The sequence below is a fragment of the Chelonia mydas genome, chromosome 14 (assembly GCF_015237465.2).
Source record: "Chelonia mydas isolate rCheMyd1 chromosome 14, rCheMyd1.pri.v2, whole genome shotgun sequence".
NCBI lineage: Eukaryota > Metazoa > Chordata > Testudines > Cheloniidae > Chelonia > Chelonia mydas.
In genome coordinates this window covers 7,502,628-7,526,013 of record NC_051254.2, presented here as the reverse complement: position 1 = coordinate 7,526,013, position 23,386 = coordinate 7,502,628, and the positions used below count along the sequence as shown (strand labels likewise).

The window sequence follows — 23,386 nt, the reverse complement described above, 5'->3', positions numbered from 1 at the left end:
TGCAATTGCTGTAAATTGCTGTGCAATTTTCTTACCCTGTTCACTTTTAGCCAAAGTTAACCTTTAATAATTCCTCACCAGAAGCACCTCTGGCTATATCATCTTAGTAGCAAACATGACCAAGCCAAGGCAGAACATGACAAACCAACTGTCAAGCAATGGCTTCTATTGGCAAGATTATTGAATTTTGCACTAAACCTGGCAGAGATTAATCATAAATACTCTAAAGGGAAAATTCACTCTTCTTTTCACAGAGTCAGTAAAAAGGCAATGGGAAAACTGTAAAAGTCCTGCCATCATTAAGCAGTGCTGAGTTATGATACATAAGTTGAGACGTGTAATGTTATTTGTAGGCTGAAAAGTAGTAAAACCTCTGCTTCCTGCTCATACCTGTCTTCTCATATCAAAGCACATTTTCACTACAAAGAATTAGTGCAACTGGACTTAATCTAGATAAATAGGAAAGGAAAGCTCTTGCAATTTGTGATGTAGGTATTTCATTATTTTGCCTGCTCAGAAACAACTACTCCTTACACAGTTTTGTGCATTTTACGCTTGTATTGGCTAGACAGGCATAGAACCAACCAATATTAGGTGAGCTGTCACATCACTACGCCTAGGCTGAGATTTTCCAAGCCGCACAGGCCATACCGAGATACACAATTCCCATTCACATTGAATGGAAGTCATGTATCTAAACTGACTAGGCAGCTTTGAAAATCTCAGCCCTATTTGCTAATCTCAAGCACACCTCTGTTACTCTAATCTTGGGTCACATTTAAGTGGAGACTGCCAAAGACAATAAAACAGGTGGATTTCTGACATGAAAAGATTTGTCCAAAAAGAACTACACCAAGAGTCCTCAAACTTATTCACTAATCTAAGTCTGAGGCAAAACCTCCAAAGGTGTACAACTAGAGAAGTAATTCACTCCTCCAAACAGGCTGATTAGGACAGATTTTCTTTTTGTCACTACTCCACTTCACTCCTGTGCCTTTAAATATTCTAGACAGGAGAAGATACTCAATTACACTTACACTCCTCTAGAGGGAGGAACAACAACATATAGGCACAATCCAACCACCCTTTCTTTAAAAAAAAAAAAAAAAAAAAAAAAAAAACCCACTATGCATTTTCATTAAACTAAAGATAAATTCTTCTCCCTGCAGCCGCACAAGCAGAATTTATTACTCTCTGGTAGCTAATATAGTTCAACAATGGCCGTTATGACTGTTGCCATTAAACTTTGAACAGAAAGTGTAAAACTGACAACCTACAGCACTATTTCTATGATGTAGGTAAACCCTAAATAACCATACAAATTAATGTTTATATACTTTTTCTGGCTAGCAACACTTGCAGTTGCCCTGATGCAAATGTTGTGGAACAACTAATTAGCTTATGTTGGTGGAAATGTTTTGTAGGTGATGCCATGGAAAAGCTAAATACATAAATTATAAAATATACTTTATACTTCTAACAGTAAAGACATGGGATGATGTGGACAGCAATCCTGATTTGATTTTTTTATTTAAAGATGCATGTTTGTTTTTAAAGAAGAGATCTGTTATTTCTCCAGTGCCAGCAGGAACTGGAAGTCTGTCTTGAAGTTCTAGATCTTAGCTTAGTTTATAACATGATAACAAATGCGACTGAACATACACCACCTTGGGCATTTAGCCATCAGAAAGGTCTGCTATGATTCCTATCCTGATAAATGCCTCCTTAAAGTCAAATAATCATTTCGAATCGGAAATTTAACTATTGGTAATGTTAGATGAATGTGGAAAATAAAGGGCCGGAGGGGGAGGGAAGAAAAATGCTACCACAGATTATGAGAATAAGAAAGGTTCAGATTGTTTCAAATTCCGTATTTGAACAGCATATTGTTTAATAGTTAGAGTCGGAGTCACAGGGTGGGACTCCTAGAATGCATTTGTGGCCCTGCCATTAACTTGCTGTTTAACCTTGGTTAAGTCACATATTCTCTCTGTACCTCAGTTTCACAAGTACAAAATTAGAACAACACCATGCAGTGTTGTTGCAAAGTCAAATTAATTGACATTTGTATGAAGTGCAAAAATGCTATATCATCATACAGCAAAGAAACCAATTATTTACACAAGCACATGGTGTGGGTTACGGTAGCTCGCACAACTCAAGACTTAGGACAGAGTCAGGATATCTGGATTCTTTTTCCAGCTCTACTTCTGACATGCTGCATGGCCTTCAGCAAGTCTTAACTTCTCTGTGCTTCAGCTTCCCCACCTTTAAAACACAGGTAATGATATTTACTAGTTTTAGTGAAGCCATATCTAAGTGCTATGTATTATTTCTTCTTCTTCTATTCCTGTACACCAGATCAACAATGACAATGGGGCTGAAGGAAATCTTTCCACCACTTTCTGTCTTGTACCAGCTTCATTCATCTTTAAAACTTTTTGTTCTATGTCATTCTTCACCATGACAGGTTTCAGAGTAGCAGCCGTGTTAGTCTGTATTTGCAAAAAGAAAAGGAGTACTTGTGGCACCTTAGAGACTAACCAATTTATTTGAGCATAAGCTTTCGAAGTGAGCTGTAGCTCACGAAAGCTTATGCTCAAATAAATTGGTTATTCTTCACCATGTCCATCCAATGCATCCTTGGTTTTCCTCTATTTCTAGTTCCTTGCACTCCTGTATCTTGCCTTCTTGTGTATCCTTTCTGGGTCCATTCTTGACACGTGTCCCAACCATCGCAATTGTCTTTCTTTAATTTTCTGTAACAGCATTATTTCTTGCCCTACTCATTTTCTTATCACTTCATTTTTTATTTTCTGCAATCTTGAAACACTCGGTATTCCGCTCAGTCAGTTTATTTCCACAGGCATTATCTTTTGTTCACCAGCTTCCCTCAGACGCCAGCATTCTGACCACACAGCAGTATTGACACAACTCTTGTCTCAAACATTATCTAAATGTCTTCAGCCTTCCAGATCTTGCAGTGTTTTCTGAATGCTGCAGCGGTCAGTCCGATTCCTCTCTTTATATCATCTTCATAATTCCCATTTTTCCGTACTAGTCCCCCAAGGTATACACAAATGTTTCTATTTCTTCCGATTCTCAACTTTGATCTTCCACTTGTCTTCCAATTGCCAAAATGATCTTTTCCATGCTGATCTTCAGTCTGAATTTTCCCCATTCCCTGCCCTCCTTGGTCAATGATATGAGAGCAATATCATCTGCAAATCTAAGGTTATTCAGGTCTTCCCACATAACATGATTCCTCCCACTCCCTATGTATTAGTTATTATTAATGCATAATGTACCAAATAAGCTGAAAAAATTATTGCTTTTGATGCAAGTAGATACATGGTATGATCCCATTCCACACCCTACAAATATAACGGCCAACACCTACTGTTTACCTACGTGCACCCAGAAGTAGCCTAAAGTGTAAGACATAGGAAGGAGTCAAGAGCAGAGATTTTTGGGGAGTAAACCCTTGAAAATTTATATCTAATTTACATCAAGAAAATATTACAAGGATATTGCTCTCCGAGCAGTCTATGCACCTTGGTGTCATGAAAACCAATCTGTTGGTAGCTGCAGGTGCGAAAAAGAATCTTGTGCAGCCAGTGTGTGTGTGTGAAATTGACAGAATCAACAAGGGACATGGAACGGTTCTCTGCATATACCCTGCCCAGCCAGCTTTGCCTATCCCAAGCCCGCCTCTGTTTGAGCTCAGAGCTTCCCAGCTTGTCTGACATCCACAGGCAATGGTTCTGGGACAACAAGCTTTTCAACCACCCGACTCTACTTTCTGCCACTTTGGTTTGCACTCGATTCAGCGTGAATGACATATTTCAACTTCTGACATGTATTACATACATATTTAAGAGCAATCAGTTCTCTCTATAATGACTCTATGAAGGGTAATATATTAACTCGGTTAACAGGAGAACTCAGCAACAGTAAAAACAGTGACTGCACAGTTATTTTTGTTTCAAAGGAGTTACTGTATAGGACTGTCCATTAGAAAATGAATAAAATATGACACGATTTAGAAACAACCCTATGGAAATGCCAATGAAAATACTGGTGACCATGTGGAAACACATTTCTACCGCTAGTTTATTTTTGTAATAATGTGTGTCATCAGTGTATGGAGGCGCCGCAAAGGCTAGTTGACATGAGTCACACACAGAAAACCTCTTATTCACTAGTACAATCAAATAGGAAACTCTAACAGTTCCATTACACTGAAATATCAGCTGTGATTAGGCTACATTCCAGTATCTGTGTCTAGTTCTCTCCTCAAAGACAATACCCACTTCCTCTCTGAAAGGGACGGTCTTAATGGTCATCAACTGCTAGACGGAAGGCTCAAGGAATCAGGGCTGAAAGGAAAGAATAATTATCAGACCACTTCCTGCCACATCATGTACAGTATACATAATATGCAAGTATATCCTACAATGATGAAAGGTAACAGAAATTGTACATCCAATTCCCCTTGTAAGGTAGCAAGAGTTGTATAACTTCAAGAGAAAAACTGAACTTTATTTACTAGAAGACAAAGAAAAGATCCTGTGAAGAGGCTATCTGGGGATTTTCCAGGAGACTATGTCTGAAGAAAAAAATAACCACCCTTGGATACTAAATCAGAATATACAGCTTTTATGTGCTGTAATATATCAAATATTTCTTACAATAAATAACAGCTCACAGAAGCTATTCTTTAAGTTCATATACTTCAGGTTGGGTTTTAGATTTATTTACAGAAGACTTATTGCACCCACTCACATTTTACCCATCCTATAGATAAATAATGAACTATACTCACCAGTTCTTTGGATGAGTTTTCTAGGAACAAGGGCTGAACTCTCTCATCCATAGTAGTTAAACTTACAGAGTTCATGTGCCTCAAAAAGCCTTTGTTTCAAATTCTCTAGAACTTATTTTCTTCAACAACAAGGTATGACAAATAAATTCTAGCAATTGCAGCTCCTTAAGGTGGGCCCTACCTTAATTGATGATTCATTAGGCACAGCATGTGAAAAAAGCAAACTCAAGGCTAAGCAAGCAGAAATAATCTCCAAAAAGCTCAACCAGATTCTGAACTACTGTTCAGAAACAGAGAGAACTGCCATGTAATTCAGCAAAAGTAAAATGGCAAATATGAGCTACAGTAAGTGTATAATTATGTTTTAAAGTTACTAGGCCAGAAACAGGAAAGTTTGGCTCAAATACAGTACACTAGTAAAGTAAAGTGAATAAGGCAGACTGTCAAAGATCCTAACTATTCTTTAGAATGGGGTTCCCAAACTGTGGTACATGTACAAGACATCTTGCGGGGGGGGGGGGTCTACATGGAAGAAATTGTGTAATGGTGGATTTTATTTATTATTTTATTTATTGCATTTTCAAAATAGGCAACTCAGATGATCTTTTAAAATTCTGTGGGTATGTGTTATATAAAATATTGTAGTTAATTTACCTCAAGATTTAGCAACGAGAACACAGATACACAGGGACATACATACGTACAGAGCCCTCACCTCCAATCACCATACAGCGCTGGTTCAGTCGCCCAGCAACTGTCCAGTCTAACTGAGCTCAAAACCAAGTCAGGGTCGGGTTTTTTCAGTTGTATACGCCACACTATAACTATATCTGTACATAACAGTGAAATATGGACAGATAGCTAAAGACAGGTAGTGTTAAGAAGAACCCACAAAGTATCGGTGATGAGACAGGCAAGTGTACGCAGGCAGCTGGTAAATCTGGAAAGGGTACGTGGACAGCTGGTAGTTCTGGAAGGAGGTAAGCAATAAGTAAAGTTTGGGAACCTCTGCTTTAGATTATATACCTTTATTATCAAAGTACTTTGATTAGTATCATAAATGGGTTAAAACATGCTACACTTGAAATAATATATACATGACAGTTTACTATAGGTTATATTTCCATCAAACAAAAATTTAGATCTAGAGCAGGAGCTGCTTATTTCTGTTACCATCTCCAATAGAGGACTACCACCCTACAGAGCAAGCATTCACCTTGAACAGGTCTTTTTCATCTATAACTTCCAAGATCCAACTTGTTAACACCGAATTTAAAAGAGCTGTCCAGAGCCAACCAGAATCCTTGTTCTGGTCTACAGCATCTCAATGCACCTGAATGATGATGATTTTTAATCAAGCACATTGCTTAGTCGGCTATATGAACAGGACTATTTTTCAACAAGTTATTGACATCCTGCAAAATATTACCGTTCATGCTGATGGAATACTGTTTTAAGTCTTCTACTTTGTCTGCCTCTTCCACACTTTCTTCAGAGTCCTTTGGAATTAATTCATCAGTATTTCGCAAGTTCCTTATAAGGACAACATAATAGAACGCATCGTTCTTGGTCAACACAGTACTGCCCTACATTCATATTTCTTGTCGTAAAGTCACACTTCAAAATGGAAAGGAGAAAACTAACACTAGTTTTAGGGCACATAATTTCCCCACACCAACCCAACAAAGCATTGAAACACTTACATCCACCCCTCCGCAGGAAAGGACTTGAGCATGTGCTTACTCGCTTTGCTGAAATGAGCCTTCTTCCATTTAAGTCCAATTAGTAACAGTGGAAACTCTATCCAAGGACAAATGATAGAATACAGCGCAAAGATTAGCTTACCTGGTAGTATATGTAATGGGACAGTAAAGGAAATCTTAGTTAACAAAAATAATGCAAGAAAAAAGTACCGCAGAAAACAGCTTATTTTAACTGAGACTAGAATAGCTCCTACTGGTTAGAAAGGAGATTCAAACCCCTTTTAAAGTTAAACAGACACTCTCCTTCATCTATTTGGCAATGCTGGGTTTCTGGCATTTCTTGAAAAGAAAGAAGAATTCTTAGTGCTCTTTACAAGGCAAACTACATCTAATAAAGTATATGTTGAAAGTATATCAACATAGTAAGAGATGGATAAATGTACATGACTTACTATAACATAGCAAGAAATCACTGATCCTATTCACAATTAGATATACCAATAATTATGCATATTTGATGTGAGTTTTTGATAACTCATTTCAGTAAAGAGCAAGAATAACTGACAGTTTCTGAAATAGAACACAAATTTCAAATGCATTTTCTAAAAGACTGGCAGGTCTGTTTTCATCAAATCAATACACAACATAGTACAACCGCTCATCATTTCCTACTGTGATAGAAAGAAACACTGAATTCTGTACAGTTCATACTGCACAGGATTTTTTTCTTTCCAAAATCCTCCATTAAACACTAGATCAACATGGAGCTTTGTTGTGACAGGTTGGAGAAAACGGTGTGCAGTTTGTGTTGGATAAACTGTACTTATAACACATTTACCTCTCTATTGATTAATGATCTAGTTAATCAAAAATACTGAAGAGAAATCTACTGCATTTTTTCTCGGTAGGGAAAAAATCCTAGATACTTCCTGTACTTTACTCAGTCAAGATTTTTATTAACTTTAGTCGGAGTTTTGCCCTAGTAAGACCTTCAGATTCTGGCACACTGAGACTCAGTCACACTATATCTCACAAAACAGTGGGTACAACTCATTAACTAAACCCGCATTCAGATGTTGTATCAGTTTCTGAATGTGTGTCTGCTTTTTACCCTTCGTTTTCCTGCTGGGATGGTCAAATATTGTACAAAGTCATCCACTGTGATGGCAGCTTAGACCTGGGTCTGTAGTTTGTGCCAGGGAGCCACGTTCTGCTACTGGAAATAATAAACAACTTCCATGGTTTAACATATGGTTTCTATTATCACAATCCAAGATGTGAGGAAGAGAAATAGTATAACATGCTTTGTTAATTGGTAACCAGCAATATCCAGTTTCTGATACAATGGGCTTGCACAGGCGTAATCACTAAAAAAAAAAAACATACCCAAGGAGAGAATCCTGTCTCAGATAGCAACACAGACGATTTGAGATATGCAGAGATTACTGGGCGATGTTCTAGTCTGTGATATGCAGGACATCAGACTAAAATATAATGTCCTCTTCTGGCCTCGACAACTATAAAAATGCTTTTAAAAGATTTTTTTTTCCATTTCTTTTTGGGGAGTCAGCCTATCAAGGACAGTACAGCATGAGCTGTAAGTGTACTAGGAGACACAGCACCTTCACTGCTTTAAAAGCTAATTATGTTCATGGTCCCTGCTTCAGTGTGAAGTTTCTGGGGATGGGTGGTGAAGGGAAAAGCAGGGGAAAAGAGCATTATATAACTAGGGTTCAATAAAACTAGACGAGGATGGGAATTAATATAGCAAAAGCCTAAAAGAATGTGTTGGAGAGGACTAGTACGAGTGAGTGACTTCATATAGTTTTTTGGGGGGGTTGGGGTGGGGGTGACAACATATAAAATACCTTCACATCCCTAATAAATGGTTTATACATAAATTTTTTTGAACATAAGAATGGCCATACTGGGTCAGACCAAAGGTCCATCCAGCCCAATATCCTGTCTACCGACAGTGGCCAACGCCAGGTGCCCCAGAGGGAGTGAACCTAACAGGTAATGATCAAGTGATCTCTCTCCTGCCATCCATCTCCACCCTCTGACAAACAGAGGGACACCATTCCTTACCCATCCTGGCTAATAGCCATTAATGGACTTAACCTCCATGAATTTATCCAGTTCTCTTTTAAACCCTGTTATAGTTTGAGCACATAAGTTTCCAATTTAACCTTTTCCAAGGAAAATTAGATGCACAAACAAGATGCCCTATTCTGAAAATTATTCAGTGCAGCACCAGCGTTAAAATTTAATCAGGAAGCAAACCCTGATTTGGCTGTAAGGTTTCAATAGCACACACTGTACAAAAGGAACAAAGTGTCCAAGTTCTTCAGAATCAGGAAGTTCTGGCACAGAAAACCAGCATTCTGAAAGTTAGGGAAGGTCATCGGCAACAACACAACAGATCTAGGGACAGCTCCATTGCTATCAACCAATCTATATGAAGTCTGAGGACTCTGCCAAGGAGCTAGATACTGCTCCTGGAAAAAATAACTTCCATAGATGGACATACATCTCCTATGATTCCATCCAATGGTGGACAACGAATGGTATAACAAGCTTTCTTATTTGGTAACCAACAATAACCAACCTTTTTCTGATTAAATCAAACTTACACTATTTTAAAAAAATATATAATATGTTTAGAAAGAAGCATAGAAATGTTTTTTGGAAAAAACAGTACCAGGAGAAAAATCTACAAAAAACAAATGTAAATGTTTTGTTACAATAAACTACTGGTATTACTCTAATGTGTGTACCTAATTTTCTCTTATTAGGATACAGGAATTAGGTAGGGTATCCTAAAACAGGCTGTCGGTGAGCTATCCTTAGACTTGTCTGAAATATGCTAACACAGGAGTATTGAGTATAGGATTGATTACACCTCTAGCAAGAAGTAAGAGTTTCATTATTCAACATTACTTTAAGGAACTAATGCATTAATTCAGGTGCCACTGATACTGGTGGGATGGGGATTTATTCAGGTACCACAACTCCCTTAGGGAACATCTACACTGCCCCCTTTTTTCAATTGTTTATAGCATACATAAACACAAAGCCCCCCTAGCACAGGTATAAATAACACTGTAGACCAGCGGTAGGCAACCGGTGGCACGCGAGCTGATTTTCAGTGGCACTCTCACCGCCTGGGTCCTGGCCACCGGTCTCGGGGGCTCCGCTGCTGGCGTGGGGTACTGGCTGCCGGCCCCCTGCCAGCTGGGGTTCCGTCCGCCAGCCCTGCTCAGCCCCGGGGTCCCGGCCGCCGGCCCAGGGCTCTGCAGCCGCCCCCAGCTGTGGCCCACTGGCCCCAGCCTGGGGCAGTGAGGGGTGCAGGCAGGGGCAAGAGGGGGCACAGCTCAGCACCCCCACCTTAAAAATTGTTCCAGCACCACTGTACTGGGATATTTTTAAGTCCTGATTTGCTGCTTACATCACTATCACGCCATGTGGAACAGTGTACTGCGTTTGGTTGAAATTAAAATGTACATGCAAGAACTGAAATCAGAATTTTCTGACAGCTTTCAAAATTTCCAACGATTTGGCCCAATGCTTTCTTTTCTAATTAAACCTGAAAACTTCAATGAAAGCAACTTGGATTTCCAGTCTGTATTTCAGAGGACGGGTGTTGAAGATTTCGAAATGCAGCTCATTCACTAAAAAAAAAACTCAGATTTGTGGGTATCAAAGTTTGGAGATCTGCAGAGAGATCATGGGGCCTCTCTTCTAACCTGCTGGATATCCCTGCCAGTGAAATTTAACTGTTTGAAGAAAATTGCGTTTGCAAATGCTTTCAGCATTTGGATCCACATACCTGTGTGAACAGGTATTTTTCACACATGAAATCTGTCCTCTGTCCCTCTCAAAGCCAGTTAACAACTGATCACTCAGAAGCTTGTGTGCAGCTTGAAGTATCCATACATGCCAGACATTGAAAAATTCAGCAAGGAAAATCAAGGGCAAGGATCACACTAAACTGATAAGATCTGCATTTTAATTTAATTTTAAATGAAGCTTCTTAAACATTTTAAAAACCTGATTTACTTTACATACGATAGTTTAGTTATATATTATAGACTTATAGAAAGAGACCTTCTAAAAATGTTAAAATGCATTACTGGCATGTGAAACCTTAAATTAGAGTGAATAAATGAAGACTCAGCACACCACTTCTGAAAGGTTGCCGACCTCTGCTATAGACCATGGGGCACAGCTTAGGAGAGTTAAAACATGCCTGAAGGGTGTGGTTATGTACTCACTTAGCACATAACCTATATGGCTCTCAACCCTCCCAAGAGGTGCCTCTTTATCTACACTGTTATTTTTGGCAGTGTAATGCCCCACTGCTTCCCTGCTGCTGGAGTCTAGCAGGGGTGAGGCAGCTGGGAAAGGCTCCAGCATTGGGGAGAGGCTCTAGCCTTTTTCCACTGGCTCCCCTCTGCCGGAGCCTTTCACTGACATCTGTGGCTACAGCCTGCTTCTCACTGAAGCATTTTGCCAAACATCGCTGCCAGTGGTAGGTAGCGTAGTCATAGCTTAAATATACTCATGGGAGCTATAAACACCAATGTATATGAAAAATTAAGAAAGGATCTCAAAATCTTCACAACCAATTCATTCAGAATCATGAAACTAATCTGAGCCGACAACACCAACTAAACACCTCTCCAACCACAATTAAGACTCTTTGTACCCCTTACTAAACTTCGACCTCGTGAAAAGCCTCCATAGTAAATAAGGGACTCCGGTAATGCCCCACTTCCACATACATATATAGGGACATTAGCTGACAGTCAACTGCCATGGTCTGACACAGAGAGGTTACCAAAGGAACATATTTGGGAACCAAAAGATCTATTCTAGTCCTGGCTCTTACGCAGATTTCCTGTGTTACCCTAGCCATGACGCTTCATTTTTATGGCCCTCATAACATAAAATGTGGATTTTACGAATGATTCCTCACCAGAACATTGTAAGGCTTACTTCATATGTTTTTACAAGTGGCTTTGAGATCCTAAGCTGCATTGTGCTCCAAGAAGCGCATGATAGTAATACTACCTTTGGTTTGGTTTTCAAAAGTGCATACACAGGTTATATTTTCATTTCTCTCCAGCCATACTGGCTGTTTTTGTGATATTTCAAAATACAATAACCTGTTTCCCACAGAATCCTACATTTGTACACATTTCAACATACCACCTGCTAACAGGAACGAGGAAGGCAGAGCAATGGCATGAGGAACACCAGTGACGGCAAACTCAGACACCCTGAGGTGGTTGGGAACCCCACCAAATAAATGATGTCGTTTGAATTATGGAGGGGAGATTTTATTCACAATTATATTTGTTTAAACATTTTAAAGGTAGTTGCTATATTAGTCTTGTCAGACAATATTCTGAAATATGTTATAGAAGCACACTTTCTGGCTTAGAAGAATTTCTCTCAAAAAGCATGAAGCTAATGAAATGATCCGTCTTATACTAGCAGTTTTGAGCTGCACACCTTGGAGACAAAAAATCAGTTGTAGAACATGAACAGACAGTTGTCAGAGTATGAAAAAGGCCAAAGCCTGTTTTCCTTATTTCATCTTTGTTCATTCAAAATCCCATTGACTTCAATGGGGATTTATGCCTGAATAAGGATGACAAAATCCGCCCCAAAATTATAACTGTCCTTATGCAGACATACACTGTTACTGGAGCCACTGAAGTCGTAGGACTTCTGAGATATAACAGGAGTATAACCGCCTTTTATTACCCTGACCCATATCATGTGACTTGAAAATAAAGGTTGGCATATTACCAGCACTCCTCCATGTCTCACCTTTATTTAGGTTTTGTCAGTTGTGTTATTAGCAAATGGCTCATTTTTTTTATTTTCTATAGGGCAGAGGGAGACTCAAACTATTGGGAAGTAGGGTTCAACTACAGTTAAAGAAAGAAAAAGATTTTCAGACAGAGGTTTCAGTTCTCTCCTGGAATGCACTCTAAATTAAAAGGTTTTATTATTATTATTAATTATTATTAAGAGACACATGGTCAGAAAATCAACCTATTTTAATAATTGCCTTTTGTTCATATCCTTGTTGTAGAGAATAGTACTGAGTGAGCTGGCATATGGAGAGTGAAGATCTATGCAACTGTACTCTCAGGGGTTTATAATTTCCTAATTACCACACAGGCAGTTAAATTTGGGAAAGAATCAGCATTTACTTGCTATTTTTTGTACGTTCTTTTTTAACAAAGAAACTGCAGCATAATTACAGGAAATGCATAAACAAAGAATGCTGTCAGAAGATGATTTACTTTTATGAACAGATGAGGAGCAAGGGGGGGCAGGATTTTGTTTTAGATTAAATTCAATTTAATCTTACAGTGTAGAAGTCATGTCATCAAGTAACTTTAAAAGACTGAATTTAAAAATTACAGTTACTAGTACAGTATTTGTGTTTACAAAAAGCTATTTGTATTTATTTTTTTAAAGCCTTCTAGCTATTAACCAACAGATGCTGGGAGTCTGAATTCATAAGAAGTCCTTAGAAAGAGAAGGACACATTTATATGGGCATCTCAGCACTAAACCAAACCTTACTTATCGACTCCAGAACTGAAATCCTCTGACAATACATACATGTACATTTTAATTGTTTTAGCACTAAATGTGTTAACATTACCAAACTGAAAGCAACAGTAATCAATATAATCTCAATCCAAAATTCTTTGGGCAATTGTTACCTCCGGACAGAATCAATATGCTGAGTTTTGTAACACACTATTTAAAATTACAATGCGGTTACTGTGGTTTCCAGTGGAGCTGAAATGAAGGTGCAGCTAGTGCATAGTTATGATGGTACTAAGATTTACTATCAGCAAATAAGTAATGTCATTATTGTCATTTGGCTGTTGGGCAGTATGGGGTGCTTTAGCTGGATGATATATTGTGTCATATATCTAGGTGCAATAACCAATGAACGGCTTTCTACATTTCCTGAGTCTGCTGGAGCACCTACAGATACAGAGTAGAGATGTTTTTTAAACTACTCACAATTTGATAGCTGGAGCTTGCTAATTCCCATTATCCTTCTATTATTTAGCTGAAGAGAGGCTGAGATGAAATGAAAGCTGAGTACCAACCAATCTGAAATCCTCTACTTTCTTTGCAAAACCAATAACTCAGAGGTCTGAGTTCAACATCTGCTCTAGCTTGCATGCACTTCATACAGGCAACTAAATGTTTGTTTATCCAAAGAGTAATCAGCAACAGTTTAGGCAAAGAATGGGAACAATATCAAGCTGTGTTTCTCTGTGAAGCCATCATATTTGTAAGTTGAAGATATTTTCTAGTGTTTTTAAGGCTTGAGAAAGGCGATCCCAGCTTCAGTTTGATTATTATAAACAACAATATAAAATAACACATGACCCTTATAAAGTCAAAGCTGCCGGAAAGTTACTTCTGTTCAAACCCACTGGAGACAGTCTGAAGACCGTGGTTCTGGCCTTACGTAGCCCCTCTCATTCCATGATGTCAAGACTTGTTATCACTGTTAATTGAGTCTTAGCATCCCAAGTTGATAGAAAAGTGCTATTTCCCATTTTACAGATATGTAAACTGAGGCACAGTGAGATGAGATGACTTGCAAAAGTGACAGAGCTAGGAACTGAATTCATAAGTCCAGATTTTCAGTCTCTTGCTCTAACCACCACTAGGTCACATTCACTGCCTGACAAATGGAAACACTGGCCCAGGGGTGGCCAACCTGGGGCTCCGGAGCCACATGTGGCTCTTCAGAAGTTAATATGTGACTCCTTGTATAGGCAACAACTCCAGGGCTGGTGCCAACTTTCCAGTGTGCCAGGGGTGCTCACTGCTCAACCCCTGGCTCTGTTCCCATTCCACCCCTTCTCACCCCCTCCCCTGAGCCTGCCATGTCCTCGCTCCCCCACCCCCCGCCGAGCCTCCTGCATGCCACGAAACAGCTGATCAGGATGTGCGAGGAGGGAGGGGGAGGAGCTGATTGCCTGGGCTACCAGAGGGCGGGAGGCTCTGGGAGCAGGGTTGGGGGAGAGCTGATGGGGGACAGCTGATGTATTACTGTGGCTCTTTGGCAAAGTACATTGGTAAATTCTGGCTCCTTCTCAGGCTCAGGTTGGCCACCCCTGCACTGGCTAATCTAATAACTTTTACACCCCCCTACCCCCCAAAAATTAAGGCATCGTCTATTTCACCCCCTAAAGACCCTCTGGAAAGAAGATTCATACTAGAAGAGACCAGTAAATGGTACGTATGCATTCTAGATACTCACACTGAAATATCAACCACCTATTTCATGTGCTCCTCCTTACCCCAACCTCTACATGCGATAATTTTCTCCTATTGTAGCATCTGTACACATCTGAGCTTTTAGTGAGGAAACAAATCACCCCAAAGGCTCAACATTTACTTGTCTGAATTAATCTCTACAGAAGGGAAGGATTTAATATCCACATAGAACAACATATGGCAAAAACTCTGGAGCCTGGAAAGCAGCTAACTTCAATGTTGTTGATGTATTTGCAGAAGTTGGAAAATATTTCGCTTACAAATACTCAAAGATTTCTCATTGACATTAAAGAAGGAAAATCAGAGAAAAGTCAACCTATTCTACTTCAGGCTCTTGAATAACTTTAGCCTTACTAATTTTTCTTCACTTTACTGAAAGTTTGAGAGAATCTTTACAGAAGGAATTTTTTAAAACAAATCTCCTGAAATAGTCACTTGAAATTTCAAAAAGGGATTTTTCAAGTTGCACCAAGATTTTACAGAGAGGACTAAACCCACTCACTTGGGAATCAAATACCGAGAATTCTAGTTAGCTGATGTGTGCTCTTGAAGAATGTCTTGCTTAGGACACACCAATTTTTGATTGTGACCGCTGTCAGGAATATTGCCATGGAAGAAACAGGCAAATTTGCAGACACAAACAAACATCCCTTACCAAACTACCTTTTCCATAAAGGTCTGCATTGGAGCAGTTTTTCTTATACATTAATGTTGTATAGTAATGCTGCTTAAAACCTGGGTGAAAAAACTGTATTTACTCAAATGCCCTGTGGGGAAAACAAGTTACCTTGCTAAAAATTAATAATTGCTCTCAGGCAAGATTAAAACAATTGCAAGGTGACAAATGTTTTACAGTCAAGATGTGCAAGAACAGCACAGCTTTGAGATCGAACTGGAGGGAAAAACGAAGACTGACATCACCTCTGCTTCAGGGAAGGAAAGAAGAAAATCTCAGTTTGTGGAGATCTGAGCTGGTATATAAATATAAATACAGAATGGATTTCAGCATACATTTATGCAGGGAATTGGCAATTCTATTCTTTTCCCATTTAAAAAAAACCAACACTGTGGAGCCTAAAATCCTCTCCAGTTGCACTGTTTTACATTTTTCACATTTCAAATAAACCCATTTCTTCCTCTAGCCGCAAAAGCAACTGGCTTATCACTTTAAAGTGGTGAACCAAATTCAGATATGAATCCAGAGTAGCTCCAGAGAAGTCACTAGGAGCAGAATTTGGTTTCTTACGTTTACTTCCTACAGTCAGGATAGCCTTGTTTTCAAGTCAGGAGACCTGCTTTCTATTCCTGGCTATTACAGTAGCTTGCTACATGATTTGGGGGACAGTCATTTAACCTTACTGTGCCCCAATTCTCTGCATTGTAAAATAGGCAGTTGACCCTACCTAATAAAGTATTGTGTAGTTTAATTCATTAATATTTATAAAACCTTTGAGATTTCACAATCTGAAAGTGTTCCTTGATCATGTATTATATTCTAACATAACATCCAATAAATGCTGAGGCAGAAGACCCCTATATAACACTCATCTATGATGTACAGATGGTGCTACAAAGGCCTGACTGAACTTGACAGTGGTGTTTACACTGACTTGAATATTCTTTGAATCAAGCCCTAAGAAGCAAAGCATTAATATTGTATAACATCTCTCATCCAAATGATCCCAAACCATTTTCAAAACTGATATTCAAACTGTATTTGGGGATCATTTGATCCAACACTCAAATGCACGAAGCTCTGGATTGAAATATAGCAGCTGTTTAACAGCACAGATCAACACTACACAGAAGGATAGGAAGTAGAGAATATATACTGCATTATGCCAAAAAGTGCTCTTCAAGGGCCACTGATGTACAAGCATAGGCTAACTAAAGCACTCACATTTTCTCTGTGAGTTAAAGCCCTGAGGTTTTTTTATACCTGCAAAAAAGCTACACAAAAGAAGGGCTGACACTCAGGCTCACTTTTGAAAGCCCTGTGTTCCCAGAAGAGGAGCTTTGAGTTAAAGGTGTTTTCCAGGTGCAAAGTTCAGGGAATGGAACAGGGAGAGTAGATTTTTTGTTAAGTTTTTAGATTTGTGTGAGACTTAAGAATGTGACAAAGGCCCAAACCAGCTGCTTCTTAGGACAGGGCAGTAGTGTCATCCTGGGAGATTCTGCAAAACTTGCCAGTTCCGTTTGTTACCACCTCTGTTCAAGGATACAGAATTTGTGTAAGTTTTCTAAATAAACAAATTACACTAAGAAAACACCTGATTCGTAATTGATCTCTGCTCCAAAGCGGGAAACTGGTCTGCAAAACCCCCACCTTAGCTACAACTCAGCAATGGGCAACAACTGTATGCATGTAAAATTTCAGAGGAAATTAGACAGGCAAATTGTAAAGACTATTCAGCCAAAAGACTAGTTAACATCCTGATGGTTATTTCAGCAAACCACTGCGTCTCCTGCACAAGGTCTCCTTCATAAAATGATGTCAGTAGTTTACAGTTACAGCATATTTACATAGTTTACAGCATATCAAACATGTAGGTCTATTTGAGAAGCCAGTCTCTATGCCACGTGTCTTCGCCAGTGTGCACAGCAATAACTTACATTACTTTTACTATTAAATCTTGGGTAGTTGCCTTTAACTAACTGAACAAATACCAAATCTACCATTCTGATTTCATGTTACCAAATCGTGGTCTAGATGTTCATTGCTTTGCACGGATCAGTCAGAAAATAAACAATGACTAGTCAAATGAATGTCTCATTAGCTTGTCCAAAATAATGTAAGTATAAAAGAGAGTGCAACTGGGTATTTGTCACATATTAAGGAAATTCTCACATATGTGAGATTGCAAATCTTTAACTACCTGGATTTTGCATCTTTTAAATAAATTGGACTGCCAATATTCCTGATAATTATGCAATAAAGTCAGTAGTGAAAATACTGGCTAACAGAAATTATTTTCAAAAAGAACAGAACAGGAGTATTTGTGGCACCTTAGAAAGCTTATGCTCAAATAACTTTGTTAGTCTCTAGGGTGCCACAAGTACTCCTTTTCTTTTTGCAGATACAGACTAACACAGCTGCTACTCTGAAACCAGAAATTATTTTGTTCATAATCTGTGTATTTTTGATGGCAAGTTCACACACCTATGTCTTTGATTTTCTCCTTCAAACGCTACTCCTATTCTCCATTTGCCCACACCACTGAAACCATTACATTTTTGCATCAAGATGATCATTCAAGAAAAGGCTAACACTAGAACTGCATGCTTGCTGCACACCAGGACCAAGATGTACTGACCTAATAAATGTGGGGGGAAGCCTGCACAATGCCTAACCATGTAATGACCAACTCAAGCAATAAACCTTTTCCTTTAAGAGACCCCCCGCCCCCCAAAAAATCACAAAAATGTTATTTTAAATCTACAATTGTTTGTAGTAAATACAAAGCCTTTCAATGTGCCAAAGGAACGTCTTGATCATCTGCAGGGAAACGAAACATAACAGAGGAAAAAACCATTCCTCCAATGCATTCATGTATAGTAACTAGAAGGACGATGCTTACATGGAACAGAAAGAAAAAGGATGGTAAGCTCTTCCCGATACTATAGGGCACAATGTGGAACTAATCATGGAGTTTAAAGCAACAGTGAAAGCTAAAGAAAATATAAAAGCAGAAAAAATGTCCAATTGAACCAAAAAAGAGTAAATTATATTCATTTGCTGCTCTCTCATATTGTCCCTTTCCTACATTTTCCCCTTGTTAAAAGAACAAGCTGAGGGGCGGAAGAGGGACAAGAGCCTTGCTTTTTCTTCAGAAGTTAAAACCACTACATTGAGTGACCCCTACAGCAGGGTGAGCAGAGGGACGGTAGGCAGCGAACAGCCCTCTAATCTTCATCCCATGACTCTAAGCAATAATGACTGTGCAGTCAAAAGTGCCACAGAAGTTGAATCCCCCAAAAAGTCAATCATCATTGTTCACTTGTGCACCACAACAGTGTCTGTCAATAACAAAGGGAGGGGGGAGAAAACACCACATATCACAAACAATGGAAAGTAAATAAAAAAAACGTTACAAGCAATCAGTTCTGTTTTGCCTTTAAATTTATACTTAAATGTAAATTTTCATTTTCTTTTTCATTACGTTTATCTCACATTTTTTCTTAAACTTTTCCCTTCCTCCACAAAAATACGAATAATTTCAATTGTATATATGTATGCAAATAAGAACTCAATTTTTATTGGTAAACATCAGTAAATGTTGATTTCACCATACGCACACAGACTGATGAAAAAATATTTCCATTAATAATTATCAAAATTTACAGCTGGGCAAAGGAAGATAATAGCTACTTGACAGCTTACTACAGTTTGATTTAAGAATATTTCATTTGTATATTTTGACATGTGATGTCGATACTTTGTGTTTTAACATCTGTAATTCTTTAACTTTTTGAATCTCAACATCTATAGTCATTAAATTATCCTCTGATACCCCACCAATAACTTTACACAGCTGAATCCTCTCTCTCTAACTGCTCTGTTCCTGCTGTTAAAATTAAACAATACTTTGGGTTTAAGAAGGCTGTCTGGTCACTATATTCATCGCTGGCTACAGACTCCAAAGGGAAGAACCATAGGTGCTGCATCCAATAAAATCTGCTGGGTAAACACGGTTGATACACCACCACGATATGCCAGGCCTAGGCCTGACCTCTAAAGGGGTGCACTCAAGAGACAACAGAAAGAAGACAGAGGTGCGGCTAGATCTGTAACCATGGCACTCCACCAAAACAACTTCTCACTAATCAGCACTATATCCAATTATTCATGTTCATAGTTTAACAGCTCACTCAACGGCTAAGCAAGTAGCATAATTGAACTTCTGCCAGTTGTAGAGATTGTGTTCCTTTTTCAATGCACACTTAAAAATGTGTTAAAGATTCTCTTTACTGTAGAACATTTCAGAAATGATGAATAATTGGAGAAAGGAATGCAGAACAATTAAACAGAAAAATAATTTCTCCTAATTTCCTAAATGGAAAGGTATTTTCTTGAAGCTTTACAGGTTAACTATCATTGTACCACAAATGAGGGCAGAGCAGGGCTTTGACTTATTGGGTTATTTCATTATCCCTTTAACTTTTTGGTCACTAGAGAACTTTGTGATAAACTGCTGCCTAATGCCCATGATCCTGAGTCATCCTTTACTGATATCATTCTAGCATTTATCTTGAAGGAACAAAAAAGGCTTCTAAATTTCTCATCAACCTAAAAATAAAAAGAACATCTGTGAGATTCATCTGCGGTTTGCCGTTTATGTGCAGCATCAAGGGAGCAGTTAATAAGCTCTGTCCTTCACCAGCAGAAACCACTCCAGTTCGTGTGATTTACAACAAATGATTTCAAATAGATAATTCAATTGCTAAAAATGGCAAAATAACATAAAAAATGTGTTTATTCCTCAGACTGTGCTAAAACTAGGTGGGGCCTTTGCTTATTTGGGGGGGGGGGTGATACAAACCTCCCCCCACACCCTAAAAGAATGTTATTTTGGCTCAAGGACCACATGCTGGGTTCAGAGGGATATCAGGATGAGCCCAGCCTCACACTCTCTCTTTCTGCCAGCACTTCAGAAGTCGGGGAAATCCACATAGGGAGGGGGCATGAGTGGAAATGGACCACTGAGGCAATGTCTGGGTTGGGGGGCAGTTGACAAGGCAAGCCTGGACTGGTTCTCTCCTCTCTGCTCCCAAGTGAATAATTTTTGGAATATCTCTTACTCCTCCGACTAAAATGCAAACACAGATGGGCTACCAGTGGAAAGAAAGGAGGTGGATCATGTTAGCCTTTCACCTCTTTAGACATACATTCAAATCCTGACTTAGCTCATCCCTGAACATGAGCAAAGCTACATCATCCTATTTCTCCACAGCATTTTGTTTTAGCAAACACAAATTCACAAAACAGAAATAATGTTAAAGAAGTGTGACACTTGTGAACCAAACCTTTAAATGCATAGTTAAATTGTGGGTGAAAATAATAATAAACAAAATCACATGTTGCAATAAAGAGACATCAGCCTTAACACTAAATGACGCCCCAAATTTCCATGAACTTTGATATGCCCCACTCAACCTTCACCCTCAGAAAAAGTGTAAGATGACAGGCTTTGCAGCATAGCCTGATGCTCCCAGGGCACTCTGGAATACTAATCAAAGCAATGAACCATGGAAGTATTATGGGAGGAGGAAAGGGAAGCATGCCTCATTGTGACCAAGGATGAGAGAACAGTTCTGTTAAAATAAGAACCAACTCAAACCTCCATCCAACCCTTACACTGAACTCAGCCCTTTTTAAGGTTTCCCAATAAATAACCTTAACCCTCAATAAAAAGTGCGTTGCAATCATGTTAAAAATGTGGTGGGCTCCAAATATTCCTGTTCTGAATCAAAAGAAAACTGAAGCACTAAAAGGAGACCATGGGACTCCCTCATAGCAGCCATCTCAGAGATTTGCTCCTAAGAGCGAATGAGTCACGGTTGTTTTACAGTATCGGGAACTGTATTCACAGCATTAAACAATGAATAACTTTGTTATTATAATGTACTAGTTAATCACTAACAATTTGGTCTGCACTGTTCAAGGCACAATAAAGTGGTTTTAAAACTACAGTAGGACCTTGCTCTCCAGGTTATAGTTTACCCAGAAACAGATCTATTGGTCTTTCTAGGTAGGTATTTCTAATATGCCCATCCCCAAGTATTTAGGCACCATAACTTTTAAAATGAGTCTATAATGCCTGATAATAGACTATTTTCTTTTCTCCTCCCTTGGTTTGATTGTTTTTAAGGACAATAGTAGTTGCCCCACTCGGTCAGACCAATGGTCCACCTATCCCAGTACCCTGACTCTGACAGCAGCCAGTACCAGAGCTTCAGGGAGAGTATACAAAACAGGCCAATTCTGGAGTGATCCACCCCTATCTTCCACTCCCAGCTTCTAGCAGTCAGAGGTTTAGGGTTGGCGGAGCATCGGGTTGCATCCCTGACCATTCTAGATAATAGCCATTGATGGACCTATCCTCCACAAATACCCATTTCTATGGGTCCTTCGGATAAAGTATTCTTGATGTCTTTAGCTATGCTGAAGATTCCTTAACTTGGAAGAAGGCGTGCACAAAGAGGTTTGTATTGAACTGCACTCTCAAAGAAGAGGACATAAGCTCAGTCTTCTGCTGGTTTTCCCCATTTCTCAACTAGACTTAATAGCAGGAACAACACTTCAGCAAAGCCTCAAGTTACTAAGTTTTCATTACTTTTATAAAGCATTCTTGTGTAGTCATATTTGTATCCCAGGCATTGAGATAAACAATTACAATAGAACTGCAACAAGTGTCAATAAAAATTAACAATGTCGGGAGAGATAATTCAAATGCACATAAGGGATTTAAGTATCAGGGGGTAGCCATGTTAGTCTGTATCCACAAAAACAACAAGGAGTCCGGTGGCACCTTAAAGACTAACAGATTTATTTGGGCATCAGCTTTCGTGGGTAAAAAACCACTTCTTCAGATGCATGGAGTGAAAATTACAGATGCAGGCATTATATAATGGCACATGAAGAGAAGGGAGTTACCTCACAAGTGGAGAACCAGTGTTGACAGGGCCAATTCGATCAGGGTGGATGTAGTCCACTCCCAACAATAGATGAGGAGGTGTCAATTCCAGGAGAGGCAAAGCTGCTTCTGTAATGAGCCAGCCACTCCCAGTCCCTATTCAAGCCCAAATTAATGGTGTTATATTTGCAAATGAATTTTAGTTCTGCTGTTTCTCTTTGAAGTCTGTTTTTGAAGTTTTTTTGTTCAAGTATAGCTACTTTTAAATGTGTTATAGTATGTCCAGGAAGATTGAAGTGTTCTCCTACTGGCTTTTGTATGTTACCATTCCTTATGTCCGATTTGTGTCCATTTATTCTTTTACGTAGGGACTGTCCGGTTTGGCCAATGTACATGGCAGAGGGGCATTGCTGTCACATGATGACATATATAACATTAGTAGATGTGCAGGTGAATGAGCCTCTGATGGTGTGGCTGATGTGGTTGGGTCCTCTGATGGTGTCGCTAGGGTAGATATGGGGACAAAGTTTGCTACAGGGATTGGTTAATGGGTTAGTGTTTCTGTGGTGTGGTGTGTAGTTGCTGGTGAGTATTTGCTTCAGGTTGGGGGGCTGTCTGTAAGCGAGAACTGGCCTGCCTCCCAAGGTCTGTGAGAGTGAGGGATCATTTTCCAGAATAGGTTGTAGATCGTTGATAATGTGCTGGAGAGGATTTACCTGAGGACTGTACGTGATGTCCAGTGGTGTTCTGTTATTTTCCTTGTGGGGCCTGTCCTGTAGTAGGTGATTTCTGGATAAGGGATTTAGCAGCACAAGTCTCATTGATTTGTTCTTCTAAATTCCTTGGTACTTAGGAAAATCTGCCCCATACATTTTGTGAGGTGTTATCTTC

The 23,386-nt window shown here is 39.2% G+C and overlaps 1 protein-coding gene across 3 annotated transcripts in view; it reads right to left on the bottom strand.

The window, feature by feature from the left end:
• The window catches only part of PRKCA (protein kinase C alpha), a 315,613-nt gene that overhangs the window by 110,281 nt on the left and 181,946 nt on the right, over window positions 1-23,386 (bottom strand). The window contains exon 2 of one of the 3 annotated variants that reach the window (XM_037914355.2): window positions 4,314-4,379. The exons of the other annotated variants lie outside the window; for them this stretch is intronic. Coding sequence (XP_037770283.1) covers window positions 4,314-4,346 — 33 coding nt within the window. The 5' untranslated portion in view covers window positions 4,347-4,379. The remainder of the gene's footprint in view (window positions 1-4,313; window positions 4,380-23,386) is intronic. 3 annotated transcript variants of the gene reach the window in all.